Source organism: Orcinus orca, chromosome 1 (genome assembly GCF_937001465.1).
Source record: "Orcinus orca chromosome 1, mOrcOrc1.1, whole genome shotgun sequence".
In the NCBI taxonomy this organism is placed as follows: Eukaryota; Metazoa; Chordata; class Mammalia; order Artiodactyla; family Delphinidae; genus Orcinus; species Orcinus orca.
The window spans coordinates 144,844,186-144,866,411 of NC_064559.1; the positions used below are offsets into that span (position 1 = coordinate 144,844,186).

Genomic DNA, 22,226 nt, shown 5'->3' on the forward strand with positions numbered 1-22,226 from the left:
AGAGGGGTGGGATAGGCAGGGTGGAAGGGAGGGAGACGAAGAGAGAAGAGATATGGGAACATATGTATATGTATAACTGATTCACTTTGTTATAAAGCAGAAACTAACACACCATTGTAAAGCAATTATACTCCAATAAAGATGTTTAAAAAAAAAAGTGGAACTGGTAGGATTTTGGTAACAGATTCAGTGTGAGATGTGAGGAAAAGAAGTTTTGGGCCTGAGGAACTGGAAAAATGTTTTCATTTACTGGGATGAGAAAGATGGGGAGGAGGTTTAGGCTGGTGTGGTCAGGAGATCCGTTTTGGACATGCTAAGTTTGAGAAGACTATTAGAAATCCAAGATTTGTCTATCTGTGTAAACATTCCTTGTATAGTTATCATGAGTCGATTAGATTTGTTCTCACTCTCGATTACATCAGTTGCATGTTACTGAAATTACACAAACATTACAAAAAGGAAGAAATACCAAAGCAAAAATAAACAGTTAATAGTTTTTATAAAAGCTAAGTCGAATGCTTGAAGACGTAATAAAAGCAAATAGCTTATAAACATTACCATCAAGCTAGGTGTGGGGAAGACAAATGTAAGATTGGGTAGAAAATTATGAAAACCTAGGGGGATTTGGGACTCATTGCTTTTCATGTAACTTTTTCTCCTTTAAATAAGGGAAACTGGAAAACCCAGATGATGATTTTGAGGTATAGTTTCTACAACAAAGACATCTCAGAATACCCAGTAGATCCATACTCCCAGTAAAGGCCTTCCCCCTCCCTCAAAAGATTGGTCCAAGAATGTGCACATATTCATTTAAAATTAAAATGTCTACATTATCTATATACAATTTATTATGATTCCCTGTTGTGATATCCAGTCACCAAGATAACCCCAAATGATCCCACCTCCTAGTCTTTCCACCCTTGTGTAATCTCCTCCCACACTGTGTCAGGGTTGGTCGGTGTGACTAATAGAATATGGCACAAGTGATGGTATGTCCTGTTCAAGTCTAGGTTATAAAAGATACTGTGTCTTTTGCCTTGATATCTCTTGGATTACTCACTCTGGGGAAAGCCAGCTGCTGTATTTTAAAGATACTCAGGCAGCTCTGTTAAGAGGCCCACGTGGCAAGGACCTAAAGCCCCCTGACAACAGCCATGCGAGTGAGCAAATCTTGGAAGCAAATCTTCCAGCCCTAGTCAAACCTTCAGATGACTGCAGTCTCAGGACAGACCCTAAAACCCTGGACAACTAGAACCAGCCGTTCCTAAATTCCCAACCCTCAGAAACTATGGGAGACAATGTTCGTTGTTTAAAGCTGCTAAATTTGGGGATATTTTTTTACGCAGCAATAGATAACAAATGCACCCGCTTTAACCTACTTTAAAAAAAATTATCCATCTGCTACCACGTTAAGCACTCAGTCCTTTTTAAAGTCCCTGGGCCTATTCTCTCACAGTGTTATTAAATAAAAGAATTAGCAAAATTCCAGAAGTCACATATTTCAGGTGCTTTCAAATGTCGAAGTTCTTCTCTATATTTAAGTGTTATGGTATTATTTCAGATAGCAAATTACAAAAGTTCTGTAATTTCCTATATATAAGTATACTTTGTGAAAGCCTTTTGTGACACACATAAGAGACAGTTAAAAGCAAAACGCTGAGGTGGTATCTGATATACCAGTTGCCTTGCTGAGGCTTTTAAGTACAGAATAAAAAGCATCATAGAAGGAAGGTTTCCTTTTTTTTTTTTTTTTCCCCCTGTACTGGAATTCAGTCCTTTCCTGCCCAAACGATAAAGGTTACTTAGGGGTTTTTCACTGTTCAAAGGTAGTAAAAAAACAAAAAAAGAACCTCATCAGACAAAAGAGCTGAGCAGCCTGATCAAAGATGTCAGTAGCATGAGGAGAGAAAGAGATTAAAGGAGAAGTGGCAGGTTAAAGTATTACAGAATACAGAGTGTAGGAAGAAACACTACATAAAAAATAGAAGTCAAAAGCAAGAACAGTAGGAAAGACAGCTGGATAAACCAAGTGAGTTTATAATGATTTCCAGCAAAGCCCTACAAAGAGTGTAACAATAGGACACTGAGACTCTTGTAGAGGAGTATTTTAGACAAACATAAAAATTCGGAGCGACATGTTTAAAGGGCAAAATATTAAGTTCACGTAGCAGGGTCAACGAGGACGGCATGAGACAACAGGAGGATGGCAGATGACAAAGAAAACAGAAGATGAGACTGAGACATGGATCAGGTTTCCCATTCCATCTCCAACCCTATATCCTTGCTAGGAAAAAATTTCACCCATATTTGTATGGTTCGTTTATTAAGTAATATACTTAAGTTTATGTTTAGTTTAACAGTCTAAAAGTATAACTATACACATTTATCTATACAGTACAGGTTTATTCTAAAATAAACCTCTTCATTAAAAAGTCCCAAATCGAGAATACTGTTTTTATAACGAGGTAAACCCTTCTCACCATTCGGTGTCTTCAGTGGTGTCCAGGCGGCATCCCTCTCCTTGACTAAATGTATCTGAACCAAGAAGTGGTGGGCAAGGGGCATGTCTGAATAGGGAAGGATGCACGTACATCAATAAGATAAATTTATATTGTGTTTGATGGCAATTTTAACCAAAACACTTTAAATTATTAATAAAAAAACACAAGTACTTTGCCTTTATTGATCACAAAACTGTTTTCTCTCCCAGTTAGTACATAAAGAAAACATACTTTTACACTTGATTTCAGTATTTCTGCAGCGTTCTGTATTCTCCATGCCTGTATATGTGGTCTTATGGAGACTGAAAGCTCCCATAAGGTAGGTAGGGTTTGCTGAGACAAGTGTGACCTCGCAAATATATATAAGCATTGTATAAAATATTCAATACATCAGCAAGATGTACCATCACTTTTTTATTTGGCAGAAGTAGAAATACAGCCATGTTACAGTGCTTATTTTGGCTAAAGAGCCAGTGCTATTTTTTTCTGCTACTGTAGTGTTTCACTTTTACATATATTCATAAGTGCAGTCCTTACATATAGGAAATAGACACATTTACTGATATCAGCCAAGTAAAGCTAATACACGGTTGTTCTCAAACTAAGCAAAACAATAACATAATATAATCATTAGGAACAAAGAAAGGATGCCCTTATTTCCATTAATCACAGACTATACAAATTCTTAAGTCTCACATACAGAGGTATTTCTAAATTTGATTAATCCAAGCAAAAAAAATATATTTTTTAATTCAGCCTATTTCTTACAACCACTTTGAAATATATATTCCAAATAATTTCCTAATATGTGTTCATATTAAAATAAAAGCAAATTATGTTATGAACATAATTTAAAATTTCTAATTATGAAATGTCACAGAGAAGTATGTTAAATGTTACTTTGGCATTCCACATCTCACATTTAAAGGAATGATAAACTAAAGAATTCTTTTGTAATGCAAATAATCACTCCCTAGATAATCATTTACATGGAAAATATTATATCTTAAGGCAAGAAAAAGTTTGTAAATATTTTTTATGAAGTCAGTTAATTCAACAAATTAATAGAATCACAATAAATATATACAAATAAAAAATTTTTTTATGAGAAGGAAAAAGTTCTTTGGAGCTGACTATAACACTATGAAAAACTTGCCTTCTTTTTAAAAAGAATCTCATTTTGACATTTAATAAACATATCACAATCCTGCAAGAATAAATAACTAGCCTTTTAGTTGAACAAAGATGTAGAGAAACCAAAATAGAAAAAAAAAATCATCAAATATAAATCACCTGAACACTTATCTTTTTTCTTCCAGAAAACAGGAGGAAAAAAAATGCATTTTCTCATGATTAATTCAAGGTCCTCTTATAATTCACATAGGGAAGTAGATGGTAGAACTCACTGTGGCAAAGGCAATATTCTGATAATACTACCATGAAGAAGTGTTAAATAGGGTTTTATCCTAAAAGGCTCTGGACTAATTTACTTACTTTTTATTTTTTAAAACTGCTTTTAACCCAATTTCAAGGCACAGTGAAATTGGAACATACGCCTCAAGTACTCTTCAGTGGTCAGAAACATTTTTAAGAGCTGTTTCTTTAGAAAGGTCAAGTTTCTTCCCTTATAATAGAGAGGGTTTTTTCTATACCTATTACCTTGAAATTCTATTTGGTCATTCTTGTCTCTTAAGTCAAAGGCCACATAGAAAGCCTCTTACTAAGGTAGTAGCTTCTGAAATGATGAGAAACTAACCAACCTCAAGCACTGAATTTGAGGTTGATATGCTCTTAAATATGGGCAATTTCTTTTTTTCTTTTAAGGTGAAGTGTAAAAGAAAAAACACCTTCTGGAAAGCCATTCATCTTACCTGATGAAATAAATTTCCCAGAGTTGTTTCATGTACTAGCAGCATTATTAAATAGTGCAATTCTTCAAAACAGATTTCAAACAATATCCTCCTCAAATAATAAAGTAATTAAGTTTACTTATAGCGTTGTTTATAAAACCACAGCTTAAAACATTCAGCCCCCAAACAGGAAAATTAACATAAGCAATAACTATCTTGCTTATACAATGATGGGAATAGGTGTGTGCACACGTGTGTACGTGTGTGAATCATTCAAGGCCGGTGGTACCTCAACAAGAAACCAAAATACAGGATACAAATTAAAAAAGTAAAATATTACATAATGCAATTTTTAGCTTTGATACCTCTAAAGATATTCCTCCATCAACAATAAGAATTATGAACAGCCAAGTGTTAAATTAAGAATATATGTAATATGTGTAAGAAAAGTCAAGGAACTATATACCCAAAAAATATTAGAGCAATATTTCATATTGTTTAATGTTGTAACCTATACATTATGGAACACAGTACATGCAAACAGCATAAAGGTTCTGAATGTCCTATTTTGTAACTAATATTACATAAATTTGGCACATATATAAACTTAAAACCTTAAAAGATTATGCTTCTTTCCCCACTTTTCATTTTCTATTCATTCATCAGAAACTAGGCACTTTAAAAATGCATTTAAAAAAATATATTTTAGATCCTTCTGGATAACTCACTCCTAAAATCAATAAAGCCCACTTTAGGAGCAAAATCAACAAATCCAATCTATTGTTTTACTCAGACAGCCACTCTAAATAAGTGGCATATGATTTACACACAAAATTAATACAACTCTGAAAGTATCTAATATACTCTGAAGAACCTTATTCATATGAACAACCCACTTGTTCATACATCTATCATAAAGGACAGGAAACATACTTCCATACCATTAAAAAATATTTTGTTTTATTTTCGGGGGAAAAACCTTCAAGACCTCCCTAAGATTCAAAGTATCAATGAATAACTTAAAAATATGGTTATAATATGACAAATTCTCAGTGTGCTAAGTTCTCTATAGAAACAACTAAAAGCCAGTTTTGCACAAGGAGAAAGAAGAAATGATTTTACTGTATCAAGATTCATACCCTAGGATGTGGGGAGATGGTCTCAAAACTACATGGAAAAATTTTAATTGCCTGTCATAGTTAATAAGTGTTATATTTTTAATCAATATTCATTCAAGGGAAATGTTCTAATCTATACCAAGATAAAAGAAATTTCTTCAGTCTCTCTATTGTAACATAGGACCAACTGTAATGTATTTTGGAAACTTCAGTAAATCTAATATAAACTTGTAAACTTCTCAGTGGCAATTCGTTAAAATGTTCTGTAACGATACCCGGCTATTACAATTTCTTTGATTCAAATACTTAAGCAAATGCACAAGCAATAACATAAGCAGTAAGTATTAAACACCACTACTGCCTAAATTTGATTAAACAACAAATAACTTTACAATTAAAAATACATTTTCAGGCAAAGTTAACTTTGTTGACACTAGGAGTAATATATTCTTGCATGTGTGGGCCATAAAATTCTTGGCTAAAGTATATATATTCCAGGTGCAAAGCATAAAAACAAAGCTTTTGAGAATGAAACTGGACATTTCAGACAGCTTCAAGACAACAAATCAATTAACTCCCAAGTACTGGTTTCAATTCAAGCAGTATTTCTGTAAAATATACATTTCACAAAGATTATTACCTAAAGATTAAAAAAAAAGCACTTTGGATACACTACATGGGGACTCAATGACAGAACTTCTGTGTAAGTACAGTACAATCACTCATTCTTTACTAGGTTTTTTTTCCCTCCCTGAGTCCATATCCACCAATTCTGTGTAATATATGTTACAAAATCAATAGTTACCTTAAAATATTTCATAGCACACTGAAATTGTCTGATGTTTATGATACTTATTGTACTTTGGCTTCTAATAGGCCACTGGGCATAACATGACTATGACTACTTATACAGCTACTTGTATGCCTCAGTGCATCGGCTCCAAGATAGGCCATTAAAAGTTCAGTGCGGCGAATAAGCAACTGCATGAGGTCTTCAGCCAAAGTCTCTATACTGGAGTAGCGCACCTTCTCAAAATCAAAAATGTCTTTGAGAAAGAAAAGAACTTGATTCTGGAAAATGAACACAAAACAAATTGGCACTTATTAGACCAAAATTATATTAAAACTAAATAGTTACTAATATTGTAACAAACAATGAATTAGGGGTCAGTTCCACTACTAATTTCAAATCTCAATAGAAAAGGAACCTTGAACAAGTGATTAAACCTTTTTGGGGAGTCTCATTTTCTTTTTCTGTAAAATAAGGGATAATTACTACCTGTCATTTTTACTACTCAGGGCTGATGTAATGATTAAAAAAAAAAAATCTCAGGAGGGTGGGAGGGAGATGCAAGAGGGAGGAGATATGGGGACACATGTTTATGTATAGCTGATGCACTTTGTTATACAGCAGAAACTAACATACCATTGTAAAGCAATTATACTCCAATAAAGATGTTAAAAAAAAAATCTCTGGGAAATGCTGGTAAATACTAAAGCATGTATAAACCTAAGGGGCTACTATTAGTCCTTTCCCAATAATTGAAGTTTTCATTGTTACCTATGGGCACTGGTACTACTTTAAGACAGGAAAGTAAACTATTTCCAATAATTATAACTTATAAATTTCAAATGTACCAAAAATGACTTGACATGTGAAAAATAAAAATAATTTCAGGTCTCAAATCAGTGGAAGATCATGAAGAATATTTCACTTCAGTAACTTAATACTTATGCTGAAACCCATTTTAAGCAACTTGTATACTACTAAGTAAGTCTCAGATTGTTATGCCATGATGGAAAACAAAGTAATTCCAAAGAACAAAAAAAAGGAATATTTAATTTCTATCCTACAGAAATCAACTGTTAAGAGGTACTAAGAAGGCACAGTTCATAGATTTCATTGGATTTTATATCTGGAAGGGTCGCTGGCGATCAACCTGTATGGTCCCCTCATTTTATGAAGAGGAGGAGGACAAAGCATGATTTGCCCACAATCAGAGTGCTCGTTAATAGCATACTTAATTCCCAGTCCAAACTTTTCCCTCTAAACACATACCTTACATTTGAGAGGTCAAGTAAATTAATCAAAAATTGAGTTTTCAACGACAGGAAAAAAAAAATGTCCTAAACCATTTACATAAATGTTACATTAACGGCACATAAAATAATTTAATTTTTTAAGTGAAGGGTATAGAGTAACATCCAAAGTTTCAAACATCAAAAACTTCCAAATTCATACTTATGTTTACTTTTATTTGCTCCTTGAAACTCAGCCTAAATTCAGGACTATTAAATAGTGTGACTTTTCTTGGCACTGTGCCAGGCAGAAATTTCTGCAACAAGCTGCAATTTGTGTTTTGGTAAATTTAAACTGCTGACTTTGGAATACAATTTTAAACTCCCACCTTATTTCTCACAGCTGGCATTTTATCATTCATATTACCTTTAACTAGAACTTATTTCTAAATTGCCACATGTGCAATAAAGACATATTATTTGTTTTACAAATTTCAGAAGTGTCCAGGCATGCAGAACTGTCTATAGCAATTTGTTTAACATTGTAACACACATAAGAACATGTACACATTACAGAAGGAACTGATAAGGTGAATGGACTTGTTGAATCTTCTCCAGGATAAAACACCAAATCTATATAATACTGTTTCACTGGCATGGGTGACCTTTATAATCTTACATTTAAATAACATTCTTCTACAAAACCAAACAGAATAAAACTTTATCCGTTTTTCAGTTTAGAAAAAAGAAATGATTCAATGACTGAACATACCTTAAAGAAGCAACATAAGTCATAGAGAGAATTTCTAGGACCCAAAAAACCCCAGGCTAGGACAGGGCTGATGTGCTCACAAATGGCATAAAAATGGGCAAAAAATCCATCTGGGATCTGTTACGAAGTAAAGGAGAATCAAGTTATTTTTACCTTCTTGCATTTGCTTGCTATCCATCATATGACCAGCTCTTTTTAAGGATAGACCAAGGGTCAATGATAAGCTAGCCTAATAAGACAGTTAATACACTTAACAAGTAACTGTTAGAGTCACAGAATGCTTTAAGTAGATTTCATATCCTAGCCAACAGTCTCAATTTGCTGAAAACATTATTTCTTAAAGGCACTTTTACCTCATAAAAAAGCAATCACAGTGCTGTAACCAAGCAATAACAAGAATGCTACAATGTTCCTTAGCAATATAATTTTTAGGATGAATGAGACCAACATGGTTTTAGCTAGTTCAGTAGAATTTAAGAAATTCTACTCAATCACTTAATTAGATTATCTGAAAAAGACTAAAATGAATTTTTAATTGATTAAGCACAAAAATATGCTTACTAGAATTCTAACTTTTAGTTAAGGAACCAGATATTATTGAAGCATTTAATTAGGCAATGCACCTTCTTGTGAAATAGTAATACATACAGTTGTGATTTAGGAAACTCTCTAAGTTTATTAATAACTTTCTAAATCTCCTTTGTTAAATAACATCCTGTGAGATTTTGTCATAGCATCTACTGGGGATAAGTATGCCTTAAGATCCTGTCTCTTGGAGGAGTTATCTTCTATTTTACAGGCTCCAAGACATCTTTTAAACCTCAAATTAAAAATATATTATAACAGCAGTTACCACTTAATGAGTACCCACTATATACCAGATAATATGCTAGGTTCTATTTGATTTAATAAGACGTTCCTGAAAAATTAGGTCATGTTAGTATCATTTTAACATGTAAAAAGTGAGACTTCAGAGGGGTTAAAAAACCTATCCTGGGCTTCCCTGGTGGCGCAGTGGTTGAGAGTCCGCCTGCCGATGCAGGGGACACGGGTTTGTGCCCTGGTCTGGGAGGATCCCACATGCCGCGGAGCAGCTGGGCCCGTCAGCCATGGCCACTGGGCCTGCGTGTCCGGAGCCTGTGCTCCATAACGGGAGAGGCCACAACAGTGAGAGGCCCACATACCGCAAAACAAAACAAAACAAAACAAAAAACCTATCCTAACTCACATACAGCTAGTTAGTAAAGGCCAAAAAGTTATCACAGATACATGGACTGTAGTCTAAGAGATGATCTGCATATATTAAAATTCTAAATCCCATACTTATATTAACTATATATATTAACTATAATAGGAATTCAGACAGGTATGAAGTTAGCATAGGCTGAAGTAGAAGAGTCATGCTTCATCAAGGAATAACGTGAACTGAAACAGTAGGTAAAATTTATTTAAGTAGACAGGATAGAGTATGACATTCCAGGATAGGAAATAGTTCCCCAAGACGTAAGATATATAGCTATCTGTGGATACAGGAAGAATATTAGTCCAAGGCATGAGATTTATACTAAGAAGAAATAAGGTTAGGTATAATGATAATAATATTACTATCATTATTATTATGGAAACTACTACTTATTAAACTTTTTTATATTTACTCTTAATTTTATGTTTTGTCTCATTTCATCTTTACAGCAGCTCTATGAGGTAGGTATTAACTTCATTTTGCAAACAGGAAAACTGAAGGTCAGCTGACAGTAACTTGCCTATGATCATAATGGCTAGTGCGAAAATCAAACCTAAGTCTACAAGTCTGTTCCCCAGCCCTAAACCAGTGGTTCTCAGACGTTAGAGTTTCTAATCATTTGGGGAGCTTGCTAAAAACACAGGGTCTTTAGAATCATTTTTTATACAATTTTTAAAGGTTACATTCCATTTACAGTTATTACAAAATATTGGCTATACTCCCCATGTTGTACAATACAACCCTGTACAACATCTTTGAAACAAGAATTATGCAAATATATGGTTTCCAGAATTATTTTTAACAAGCACCTTCTGCAGATGCTGTGAGAACTATGCTCCAGAAACACTGCACTTGGCAATACTATCTCAAAGGTATAAGACTCAGACTTAGAAATATGGACATGACAAAATACTGTAGGTCAGTGGGCAAATGATAATAAAATAATAATAACCTATAGGTGCATACTGCACTGTGTCAAGCACTGTTCTAAGACACTACATTTAACCCTCAAAAAACCCCATGAGGTGGAAACTATGCTCTTCTTTAGAGATGAGAAAACTAAGGCATAGAGAGGTCAAGACTTGCCTGAGGTCATAGCTGGTAGGTGGCATCTGAACTCAGGCAGCCTCACCCCAGAGTCCATCCTCCTTTACCACAGGAGTGTATGTGAGAGCAGTGTGTGGTGGGTGAGATAGCCTGGAGGGTGCGGAGCGTGCGAGCAGGATATGACTTTGAGATGTTTTTTGGTAGGCGCTCTCAGTTGAATAAACCAGCTAATCAATCATCATTTCTCAACTGGATTACATGAAGTGGAATCCACTATGCTAAACAATTTTTTTTTTTTTTTTTTGCTGTACGTGGGCCTCTCACTGTTGTGGCCTCTCCCATTGTGGAGCACAGGCTCCGGACGCACAGGCTCAGCGGCCACGGCTCACGGGCCCAGCCGCTCCGCGGCATGTGGGATCCTCCCAGACCGGGGCACAAACCCGTGTCCCCTGCATTGGCAGGTGGACTCTCAACCACTGCGCCACCAGGGAAGCCCTAAACAATTTTTTTAATCTTAAAATATCATTAAGTGAAAAAAAAAGTCTATTAGCACTGTTTGCAACTTTGAAAACAGAGAAGCCAACGCAGTGCCAAAAGATCACTCATCTAGCTCGAGGGACAGTGCTTACGAGCTGCCATCCCCCGCTGAGAACTGACTCACAATTTTCTTTGACAGGAGCTTCAAATTACTTTACAGAGAACTCCAAGACATAATGAATTTTACCTTCATCTGTTGCCTTTTCTGTTTCAACACTGACCAACAACTTGAAGCCACAGCCTAAACACATACAGAGGAGAAAAAGCAAGATTTAAATTTATAACTATATAAACTTTCCATTTAGAAAAGAGTGACTTTAATTAGAAATTCAAAGTTTAAAGATCTAAAATGTTTAAAACATTAACTAAAAAGAAATAGTCCATGCTCCTTCTATTGTTTGTAAATATCAATGAAAAGATGTTTATAAATTTTAAAATTAAATACAAAGCCACTAAAAGAAAAAGGGTGGACTCCGGTGACAAGGAACTTGGTAATTATAGTTCAAGTAATATTTTTTTCTTCAAGAATAGTAGTGCTGGAAATAGCTGTGAGTTGAACCAACAGTCTTATTCAAATAAAGAACTAAGAAACATAACCATAATGACAGGGACAAAAACACCCAAGTGGATCCTGAAGGAATCTGACCCTACTCTGGCATGACCCCACTTCGATCAACGTCACTGTCCCAAATCAGTTACAGAAATGGAGACATGTATCTTTTATGGTTAAAACATACTTTGAAGGAAAAGTATTATAATATATATATATTTTTTTCCTCCAAAAATATATATATCGTCTTTTCACTGAAATTGCTATATTTGTTTAGTCATAGAGCCATTTCAGTTACAGATAATTTTTTGTTAGGCCTGAACTAGTTTGAAACCCAAGTGTTTTTTGAGATCTGAAGAAATACTGGGTCCTCCAGGTCAAGGCAGGGACTGACAGAACAGCCAAAAGGAAATTTCATCTTCAGATGTTATATATCATACACATCTGATCCCAATATCAAAGGATGAGCTCAGTTTCCATAACAGTCGTTCTACAGGCAGACACATATATATAAATCTTATTCATCTTCCTATTTTTTAAAAAAATATATTTATTTATTTATTATTTGGCTGCACTGGGTCTTAGTTGCAGCACGCAGGATCTTTTAGTTGTGGCCTGCGAACTCTTAGTTGCAGCATGCAGGATCTAGTTCCCTGACCAGGGGTTGAACCTGGGCCCCCTGCATTGGGAGTGCATTGTCTTAACTGCTGAACCACCAGGGAAGTCCCCATCTTCCCAATTCTGACTAATTTTCATCAAATTTAAATGGTTGAGAAAGGTAAACCACCACTTACGGTTTCTTTGAAGGAGGAGTTTAGCCAGCGATTATTTACTACATTCTGTATGGATGTGGGTGGGTTTTCTAAATCTTCAAAGGAATCCATTAATATAAAATCCAAAACAACATCATAAAAATTTAGATTTTTCACCTGCATTAAATTATAAGTTAAAACAGAAATCATTACTACATAGAGCTGAAATGAAGTCTGAGCCAGGGCTTCATACTGATACATTACAACAGCAGTACATTTTTAGTTGAATCAGATTATATCTCTGACAAAAACAGAGGAAGAAGAGAGACAACTATGAGAACTCACCACCAGAAATTATAATTCACATGACAGCTGTTCCCTCCTAGATCCTATCAGGTGAAATTAATCTCTCCCTCCACTCTATTCTAGGAGTTCTTTGTTCATGCTTTTATTGGGTTGGCCAGAAAGTTTGTTTGGGTTTTTCCATAAGATGTTAAGGAAAAACCCGAACGAACTTTTTGGCCCACCAAATCTTATGGTATCCACAATGCTCATTCTGTTCCGTCATTTAGTTACTGGTATATCTGCCTGTCTTCCCCACCACATCATGAACCTCTCGCTCTTTCATTCATTCATGCAAATTGTATTGTACTACATGCTGTACCAGGTGCTGAGACTTCTACAGTAAGCAAACTATATGCTTAGAGGTTAGTGGGGAAAAGACAGCAATAAATAATTCCACAAATACACAATTAAAACTGTGATAAGCACAGTAAAGGAAAAAGTACACGGTACTATGAAAGCTTATGATGGAGCTTCTAATCTAGACTGGATGTCAGAGAGGGCTTTTTTCAAGGAGTGAGGTAAGCCAAGTACATGAAATACCTTGTCAATACTTGAAGGTAAGAAAGAACACAGTGATGTGGAGCCAAAGAGTATCACTGAAAGTGTGCCGCAGCTCTCTACAGCACGGGGGCGAGTGCCTAGAGACAGGAGGAAGGGCCAGCTCCTGCACAGTTTATGGCCCAGGTTAATGACTTTGGATTTTATCCTCACAGTATTTTGGGGGGTAGTGGTGGAGGGGAGATGGATGATCAGATCTTCTTTTTTAATCTTCGGTAACTCATGAATCTATTTCTTTTTTTTTCCAGTTTCAGTGAGACATAATTGACATACAGCACTGTAAAAGTTTAAGGTGTACAGTATAATGATTTGACTCACATACATCATGAAATGATTACCACAGTAAGTTTAGTGAACACCATCATCTCATACAGATACAACACAAAAGAACTAGAAAAAAAAATTTTCCTTGAGAACTCAGGATTTACTCTCTTAATGACTTTCATATTTATACAGCAGTGTTCATTATCTTTAATGTGTTGTACATTACATCTGTAGTACTTATTTATCTTATAAGTGGAAGTTTGTACTTTTTGACCACCTTCATCCAATTCCCCTTCCCCTGACCCCCTGCCTCTGGTAGCCACAAATCTGATCTCCTTTTCTATGATTATGTTTGTTTGTTTTTAAAGTATAATTGACCTACACTATGTTAGTTCCTGGTATACAACACAGTAATTCAATGTTTCCATACATTTTAAAATCATCAACATGATAAGTCTAGTCTAGATATTACATAGTTATTGACTATATTCCCCACACAGTACATTTCATACCTGTGACTCACTTATTTTATACCTGAAAGTTTGTACCTCTTAAATCTCCCTCACCTATTTCTTCTCCTCCCTCCATCCCCCGCCATCTGGCAATTACCTGTCTGTACCTATGACTCTATTTCTGTTTAGTTAAGTTTGATCATTTGTTTTGTTTTTTAGATTCCACATGTGAGTGAGACCATACAGTGTTTGTCTTTCTCTGCCTGACTTATTTCACTCAGCATAATACCCTCTAGGTCCAACCATGTTGTCACAAATGAGAAGATTTCATTTTTTTTTTATGGCTGAGTTATATTCAGATTTGTATTGCTCAAGACCGTTTTGGCAGAAATGTGGAGAGCAGAACAGAGAGGAGGAGGAGTGAATGCAAGGAGGGGAGAAGCAGGCAAGAAATTGGGGAATGCAAAACGCTGGGGTAGCCCAAGGGAAAACAACAGTTACTCAGACTACCACGGGGTGGGCAGCAACAGAGAAAAGTTGCAGAAACTGAAAGGTATATAGGAGTTAAATTGACAAAACTTAGAGATGAATATGATAAAGTAGGCGAGGACCAGTGACGTGTAAAAGCATGAGTCCCAGGTTTCGGGCCTGCGCAACTGAACGGATGCCAATTCCTTCACTGAGTGAGGGAACACCAGAGAAGGAAAGATCGTGCCTCCGTGTTTCTGCACCTACTGTCTTCTCTGCCTAGAAAGCCTTTCAGTCCCTCGCAAACTCATTCTTTTAGCTTCCATAACAACAAAATATTCCAGGCTCATCATGTGCTTTCTCTAACCCAGCACAGAAATCAGCCATTTTTCCAAGAAGTCCTAGTTCCTTTTAGTGGAGAGTGGTACTTAGAAGTTAAAATCTGTGTGCTAGAAATAATTTCTTTTGAGGTGTTTCTGCTCCCAGACCCTCTCAGTGAATAGAGCTAGGAAGTTTATGTGTGTTTATGTATATGCAAACCTTTCTATTTATTTCCCTATCTATCTATCTATATTGTAAACTATGAATTCACACTGATAGCTCCAATTCCAATCCTAGCTTTTTTATACCTCCCTTCTCTGACAGTGAGTTATCTGGCTCTGATCATTCTTAATGTATTTAATTGTTTGTTTGATCCTGTGTATGCAGCCAATTCCCTGGCCCCACTGAGGTGCCACTGTCCTAGCTGAAACCATCCTTGCACAGGCTACCATTACCACCCTGCTGGGGCCTGCTCATTGACTTCTGGATGGAAGAGAGGGAGAGAAGGAATGAAGGGCTTCCTAAAAAAATAGTATTTCCACCTGCTGCCTCAATGTATAAAGACTGTGGTTGCTCTTGTTTCTGACTCGGTCATAGCCACCGTCACACAATTGGTTTTACTGTCATTTAACAAGGACAAGGAAACAGTGGCCTCAAATTATGTAAATATTCTGAGTAAATAACTAAGGGAGACAACTATTATAAAAAATTTGAACTTACTCCTCTAGCAGCAAGTTCCATTTCAGTACTATCCCAGTGATCAGTCTGCTCTAAAAAATAGATCATTTCATCAAAAACATCTTCAAACTTCTTCGGATTCTGTAGAAGAAAACACACTTTAATCCTAAGCCCGACTTTATAACAAGGCTCAAGCCTACAAAGTAAATAAGTTACTCTTCAAGTAAGTTTGTTAGATCTTCATTCTGTTAGGTAACTGAATTAAAACGCACTTTCAAGGGATGCCATATTCATTTGATTTAATATTTTGTTAGTCCAACATTTTGCAGAAGCCAAGACTAAGAATGTAAGTAAAATGTCATACGCAAACTGCTTACTACTCAAATATGTGTGCTTATTTAGGTCAGTCCTTAAGATGAAAACTCAGTTACAGCAGATACTACGCGATGCTTTCGATGCAGTTCTATTCCTTTTGGAGGAACTCTAGTTCAAATCAGTGGGTTTATCTGCCTTGGGAAGGCCAAGAAAGCAACGTAAGATTTACACTGGGTTTATTGTCTTTCTAGTGGTAGCAATTTGATAGGCAGAACAAGCTACTGTGTTGTTTTAATTTTAATTTCTTTGACTATAATGCTATGGAACTTTTTCATATAATCATTAAACATTCTGTTTCTTGTTTAAAAAAAAAAGATTTACATTGGGAATTGCAAGTAGTTAATATCACCCTAAATTTATGTTGTATTTTTAAAAAATTTGCTTTCCCATTTATCCTGTATTTAATCATCGTAAGAACTCTCTGAAATAGGGTACCATAAATAAAATTCTATTCTACAAATGAGGGAACTGAGGTTCAAAGGGACTGGGTCTGAAAACCAGGTGTTCAAAGGGCTCAGAGAAAGTCTGGTTTTTGTTTTTTCCCTCATCATCTGGACACAACCTGCATAAAGGAAAGTGGTTCCTCACAGTCTTCATAAAGTTCTTGCCATTGCTTCTGCCTCTCTCAGTCCCATGAAGATGAGTAAGAGGCAGCTCAATTTGTATTTCTAGATTTCTGAGATCTATACTACTTCCTGGAACCTTCTTACTGAACAGGATTGAGGGACGTAAGAGAAGAGGTATTAGAAATAACAATAGTGGTGGCTGTAGTAGCAGATCTAATGATAATTCTTACCGTGACATTCACAAGTTTTATGGCAAATTGAGAATAATTTATCAACTTGATCAAAACAGTGTGAACTTTATACAAAGAAAACAAATTAACCCAAGTAGAAATCAATGCTTTTTGGGCTACTTATTTATTTATTTTTTTGGCCATGCCACGCGGCATGAGGGATCTTAGTTCCCCAACCAGGGATCAAACCCATGCCCCCTGCAGTGGAAGTGTGGATTCTTCACCACTGGACTGCCAGGGAAGTCCCTGGGTTATTTATTTTCAATATGTGAACCTTTGTAACTATCTACAAAAACATTTTCTTCTATTAAAAATTTAATGCATCTTAATCTTCAGCTCAACTGAAATAACAACAATAAAAAAACCTGCCAACAAAACAAGTTTACCTTTCGTGCTTTTACAATTAACGCTGACAAAATTTTCCTCCCACTTTCAGCAAGGAATATCCTGTTGGCTGTTTCTGAAAGAATTACCTGAAAAATATCCATCCCCAAACAAAGAAAAAAGAGACCTATAATTAATTTGAATGGACATTTGACTTTATAGCATATCTATGCATAAATAACCCAAATACAGTCAATACATGGCATGTGACTCTATTTCAGCAGGCAGACCACAGAAAAGGTCCTAAGTTACTAAAATATAAATAGCTCTTGAGGGCTTCCGTGGTGGCGCAGTGGTTAAGAATCTGCCTGCCAATGCAGGGAACACGGGTTTGAGCCCTGGTCCGGGAAGATCCCACGTGCCACAGAGCAACTAGGCCCAAGCGCCACAGCTTACTGAGCCTGCGCTCTAGAGCCCGCGAGCCACAACTACAGAAGCAGCCCATACTCCACAACAAGAGAAGCCACTGCAGTGAGAAGCCTGTGCACCGCAAAGAAGAGTAGCCCTTACTCGCCGCAACTAGAGAAAGCCCGCGCGCAGCAACGAAGACCCAATGCAGCCAAAAATAAATAAATAAATAAAACAAATAAAATTTTTTTAAAAAAGAAAAATACTGAAAAATTAGCTCTTGAACATATAATAAAAAAGATTAAAGGGAGATAAATATGAATTTAAATTCTGTTCAATTTCATATTAGAAAATCCAAAATAAATATTATACAACTCCAAAACACAGAAAAATAAAGATAATTTTGTTGTTAAATGACCTTATTTCATTTTAGGAAATCGATGATTTCACATCTGATTCAAATAAAAATATTCTAGAACACATGCTAATTGACAGTAAGAAAAAGGATCTATATTTTAAGCAGCAATTTATACACATACATCTTTAGCAACAAAATATTCTATTTTGACAAAATGTGGTAGACCCAGGAAGTTATAGCAGAGGATGACAAATGAAGACAAATGAAGGGAAACAGCAGGCAGGAAAAATAAACTTAGCAGACTTTTTATTTGCCAATAGGAATAAGGATAATAAAGAGCACAGGGCTGTCCTGTTTATATGCAGCTGGACTCTATGGCATGAGGGTGGGGATGAGTGGCTGGGTGAAGTCACTTACTGTTAAAAAAAATACCTGAAAAGCCTGTCGAATACAGTGAAGTTTGGCAAGAAAATCACTGTCTCCTAGGCACTCCAACATTTCAGTTCTAAGTAATAAACAGGGGAGACAACTGTTAAAGTGCATTTAAGATCAAGCCTACTACAAATGTGGACTCGAACAAGGCTTAACCTCGGGACCGTAATAAAAAAACACATGTCTTTTCAGTATTGACAAAACATGTAAAAATAATTTTTTTTGAGCCTTAGAACATATTTTCCCCTATTCTAATAAATATTTTTAACAATATCAGACAAACATAGCAATAGCATCTTAATATTTTTTATAAACATAAGCATGATACCTAAGCACTCTTGAGTAAATTTTTCCTTCTTCAACTAAATGCATGGCCTCTTCATAAAAAGGGCAGTGGCAAAGAGACTCCAGACTGTAGATATGCTGTACTTCTTTGTGTTCTGCAAGCTAAGAATACAGTGGGTTAAAACAGACTACACTGATACGAGAAGAAAAACTATAAAAAATAGAAAATAGGATCTTGCTAATATTAAAATATACTCAATTTTATTAAAATGTGAAAATAATTCAGTAAGATTTTATAGCTAGTAAGATCTGAATTCATTTTATTTCAAAATTCAGTTGTAAAAAAAGAGTAAAACTTTATAACAAGCTTATAGTTAATTCTGAATACAACTACAGTTCACCAACAAGAAAAACTGATGATGAAGCATTGAAAAAAAAGAATTTTATCATCCAAAGAATGCTTAAAAGCATTATAACTCATGATTGTAAATGAAGTAAAGTTGTCTACAAAAACACTGTAATAATCTCAATTTGGCTAATTCTAGGGAATTTTTTTTTTATATGTAGCTTCGACTAACCTTTGTATAACTGAAGAAGAGTCATGTACCTATGGCTAGCATAAAAACTCTACAAATGAAATTCCAGCCTTCTGATAGTTCATTAAAAAACAACAAATTTGTTGTACAGCAGAAACTAACACAACACTGTAAAGCAATTATACTCCAATAAAGATGCGAAAAAAAAGAAAATGATGACAAAAAAGAAAAAACACTGCAAACACTATAGAGTTGCCAGCTAACAGGAAAACTCTGGAGTGATTTTATTTTTCAATACCAGGTGATCCATTTAAATGGGACGCTGTAGAGGTTTTTTGTTTGCTTTTAATAACAGCTTTACTGAGAGATAATTCACATACCATAAAATTCACCCATTTAAGTGTACAATTCAGTGGCTTTTTAGTATATTCACTGGGTGGTACAATCAGCACCACTTTCCAATTTCAGAATATTTTTACTATGCCAACAAGAAACCCTCTGCCCATCAGCAGTCGCTCCCTATGTCCCTTTCTCTCTAGGCCTGGGAAACCAATAATCTTTCAGTGTCTATGGAATTTCCCACTCTGGAAACTTCACATTAATTGAATCAAGTAATACGCAGCATTTTGTGTTTGGCTTTTTTCACATAGCATAATGCTTCCAAGGTTCATCTGTAACGCAGCATATATCAGTACTTTATTCTTTTTTATGGCTGAATTGTAGGGATATACCACATTTTGTTTATCCTTTTCTCAACTGATAGACTTGTGGGTTGTTCCCACTTTTTGATAATCATGAATAAGAAACACTGCTTTGAACATTTATGTACAAGTCTTTTATATTTTCAATTCCCTTGAGTATATATCTAAAAATGGAAGTGTCAGATGGTAACTCTATGTTTAACTTTTTGAGGAAACTGTTTTGCAAAGTGGCTGCACCATTTTCCATTCCCACTAGCAATGTATGATGATTTAAATCTTTTCACACCTCTGCCAACAATTGTTATTGGCCATCTTTTTTTATTATAGCCACCCTAGTGGGCGTGAAGTGGTTTAAATTTCTCTAATGACTAATGATGTGGAACATCTTTTATCTCCTTATTGGCCCTTGTATATCTTCTTTGGAAAAATGTCTGTTCAAATCCTTGGCCCATTTTTAAATTGGGTTATTTGTCTATTTATTGTTGTGTTGTAACGGTTCTTTATATATTCTGGATATAAGACCTTTATCAGATACACGATTTTCAAATATTTTCTCCCATTCTACTGTCTTCTCACTTTCTTGGTGTCCTTTAAAGCACAAAAGTTTCTACTTTTGATAAATGCCAATTAATTGTTTGTCTTCTTTTGTCTGCCTTAACTTTTTCTTTTGTGCAGAGCATCAAGGTTGGCCAGAGGTGAGAGGTTAGGGACTTCTAAGGTCTTTCCTGGACACATGCATAGCCCTGCACATGCTTATGGCCTTCTAGATTCTCAGAAATACACTGGAGCTTTTCAAAGCTCCCTATAAACATCTCATTGCCCAGTTTTTCCTTTTAAAAACTGGGGAATGAGGCAGCTCCAGTGTTAAACAATTACCACTGATATTTTTCAACAAAGGCTCTAGGGATAGAAATTTTGCACAGAGCAAGCTCTAAGTCAGGTCAAATAAAGACAAGTCCTGAGAATGGAGCTTTGCAAGGAGCTGCCATACAAGCCAAATAGTGACGATTCTCTAGTGATGGGACTTTGGGGAAGCTCCAAAGCCATTAAGTTTCTTCCAGTGGCTGCTGAGCCCCTGATTTTCACAGTTACCATAGATAGTTATGAAGCTGTTCGTTTTCAAGACTATTGTGGAGAAAGGGCTAGAAATAGAACAAGTTAAAAATTTACAAAGTTTACTGTTCTCATGGAGGTTCAGCTCTTTTCCTTGAATTTTTACAAATGTTTAATTTTCAGAGTTCTGAACATTTTGATTTTTGACAATGTTTGCCAGTGCTTTCATTGCTTTTGTGGAGGAGATCTTTGGAAGTTTTTACTCTGCTATTCCAGAAGTGTTTCTCCATGCTGCAGTTCTGGCACTTCATATGCACCCATGCTGGGCTAAATGCTTTAACTTGATTATCTCATTTCTTTACAACCACTCACAAAGTAGGTACTATTACTATCCACCTTTTATAGGTAAAGAAACAGAGATTTAGATTAGCAGGAACTTGCCCCAAGGCCCACTACTAAATGGTAGAACTTAAAACCAGGCATTCATTCCAGAGCTTATATGTACTTTTAAATATCAAACTATACATACTCTCCTATCAGCCTTATCCAAAAATCCAAAGGAGAATAAGTTTACACATCAGCATTATTTAGGACAGTATATATACGTCTATTGGTCCAGAGGCAAAAAAAACAAAAAGTAAACAAAATGACAATACCTGCCATTATATATACTGTCTGCTTTAAGTAATATTTCCTGCATGTTTTAAGGAAGATATATTACGCTAAAGGCAAAGTGTATTTGAGGTTAAAAAAAAAGCTAACAGTTTAAAAAATTAGAGTGGAAATTCTTTAGATATTAAATAATTTAAAGTTTTGTACCACTGTCAAAACGAATAGGATCTATGTACACCTACCAGCGGAGAAAAATTCTAAGGAGGAAACTGGGGCTCCAATTAAACTCTCTACATAAAATAATTTATACTAATAAGAGGTGAACAAATCCAACAATGAGGGATTCCAGGATCAAGTCTTGATTTTTTAGTCTATGTTGTTTATTTGTTGGTTTGGCTGAGGTGATCGTTTAAGTCTCTTAAAATAAGCCTGCAGCTGTGAAAATACATCATATTTAAGATTTGACACTGGCTAACATTATCATCAATTCTTCATAAGAGACAATGACAACTCAGAAACATTAACTTAAATAATGTCTTAAGGACTTCCCTGGTGACGCAGCGGGTAAGAATCCGCCTGCCAATGCAGGAGGCACGGGTTCGATCCCTGTTCCAGGAAGATCCCACATGCTGCGGAGCAACTAAGTCCATGCGCCACAACTACTGAGCCTGCGCTCTGGAGCCCGCAAGCCACAACCACTGAGCCCACGTGCTGCAGCTACTGAAGCCCACGCGCCTAGAGCCCGTGCTCCACAACAAGAGAAGCCACCACAATGAGAAGCCTGCACGCCACAACGAAGAGTAGCCCCACTCGCCACAACTAAAGAAAGACCACGCACAGCAGCAAGACCCAACGCAGCCAAAAAAGTAAA

At 35.8% G+C, this 22,226-nt stretch overlaps 1 protein-coding gene across 8 annotated transcripts in view; it reads right to left on the bottom strand.

The window, feature by feature from the left end:
• Window positions 1-2,902: 2,902 nt before the first annotated feature.
• The window catches only part of MIGA1 (mitoguardin 1), a 91,226-nt gene continuing 71,902 nt past the window's right edge, over window positions 2,903-22,226 (bottom strand). For 5 of the 8 annotated variants that reach the window (XM_033405948.2, XM_049707138.1, XM_033405950.2 and 2 more), the window contains exons 9-16: window positions 18,497-18,615; window positions 18,154-18,241; window positions 17,033-17,119; window positions 15,518-15,616; window positions 12,432-12,566; window positions 11,275-11,328; window positions 8,261-8,377; window positions 2,903-6,540 (exon numbers count right to left, since the gene is read on the bottom strand). In XM_033405948.2, coding sequence (XP_033261839.1) covers window positions 6,322-6,540; window positions 8,261-8,377; window positions 11,275-11,328; window positions 12,432-12,566; window positions 15,518-15,616; window positions 17,033-17,119; window positions 18,154-18,241; window positions 18,497-18,615 — 918 coding nt within the window. In that variant the 3' untranslated portion in view covers window positions 2,903-6,321. The remainder of the gene's footprint in view (window positions 6,541-8,260; window positions 8,378-11,274; window positions 11,329-12,431; window positions 12,567-15,517; window positions 15,617-17,032; window positions 17,120-18,153; window positions 18,242-18,496; window positions 18,616-22,226) is intronic. The other 3 variants (XM_033405953.2, XM_049707133.1, XM_049707136.1) reach the window with 3 other exon arrangements.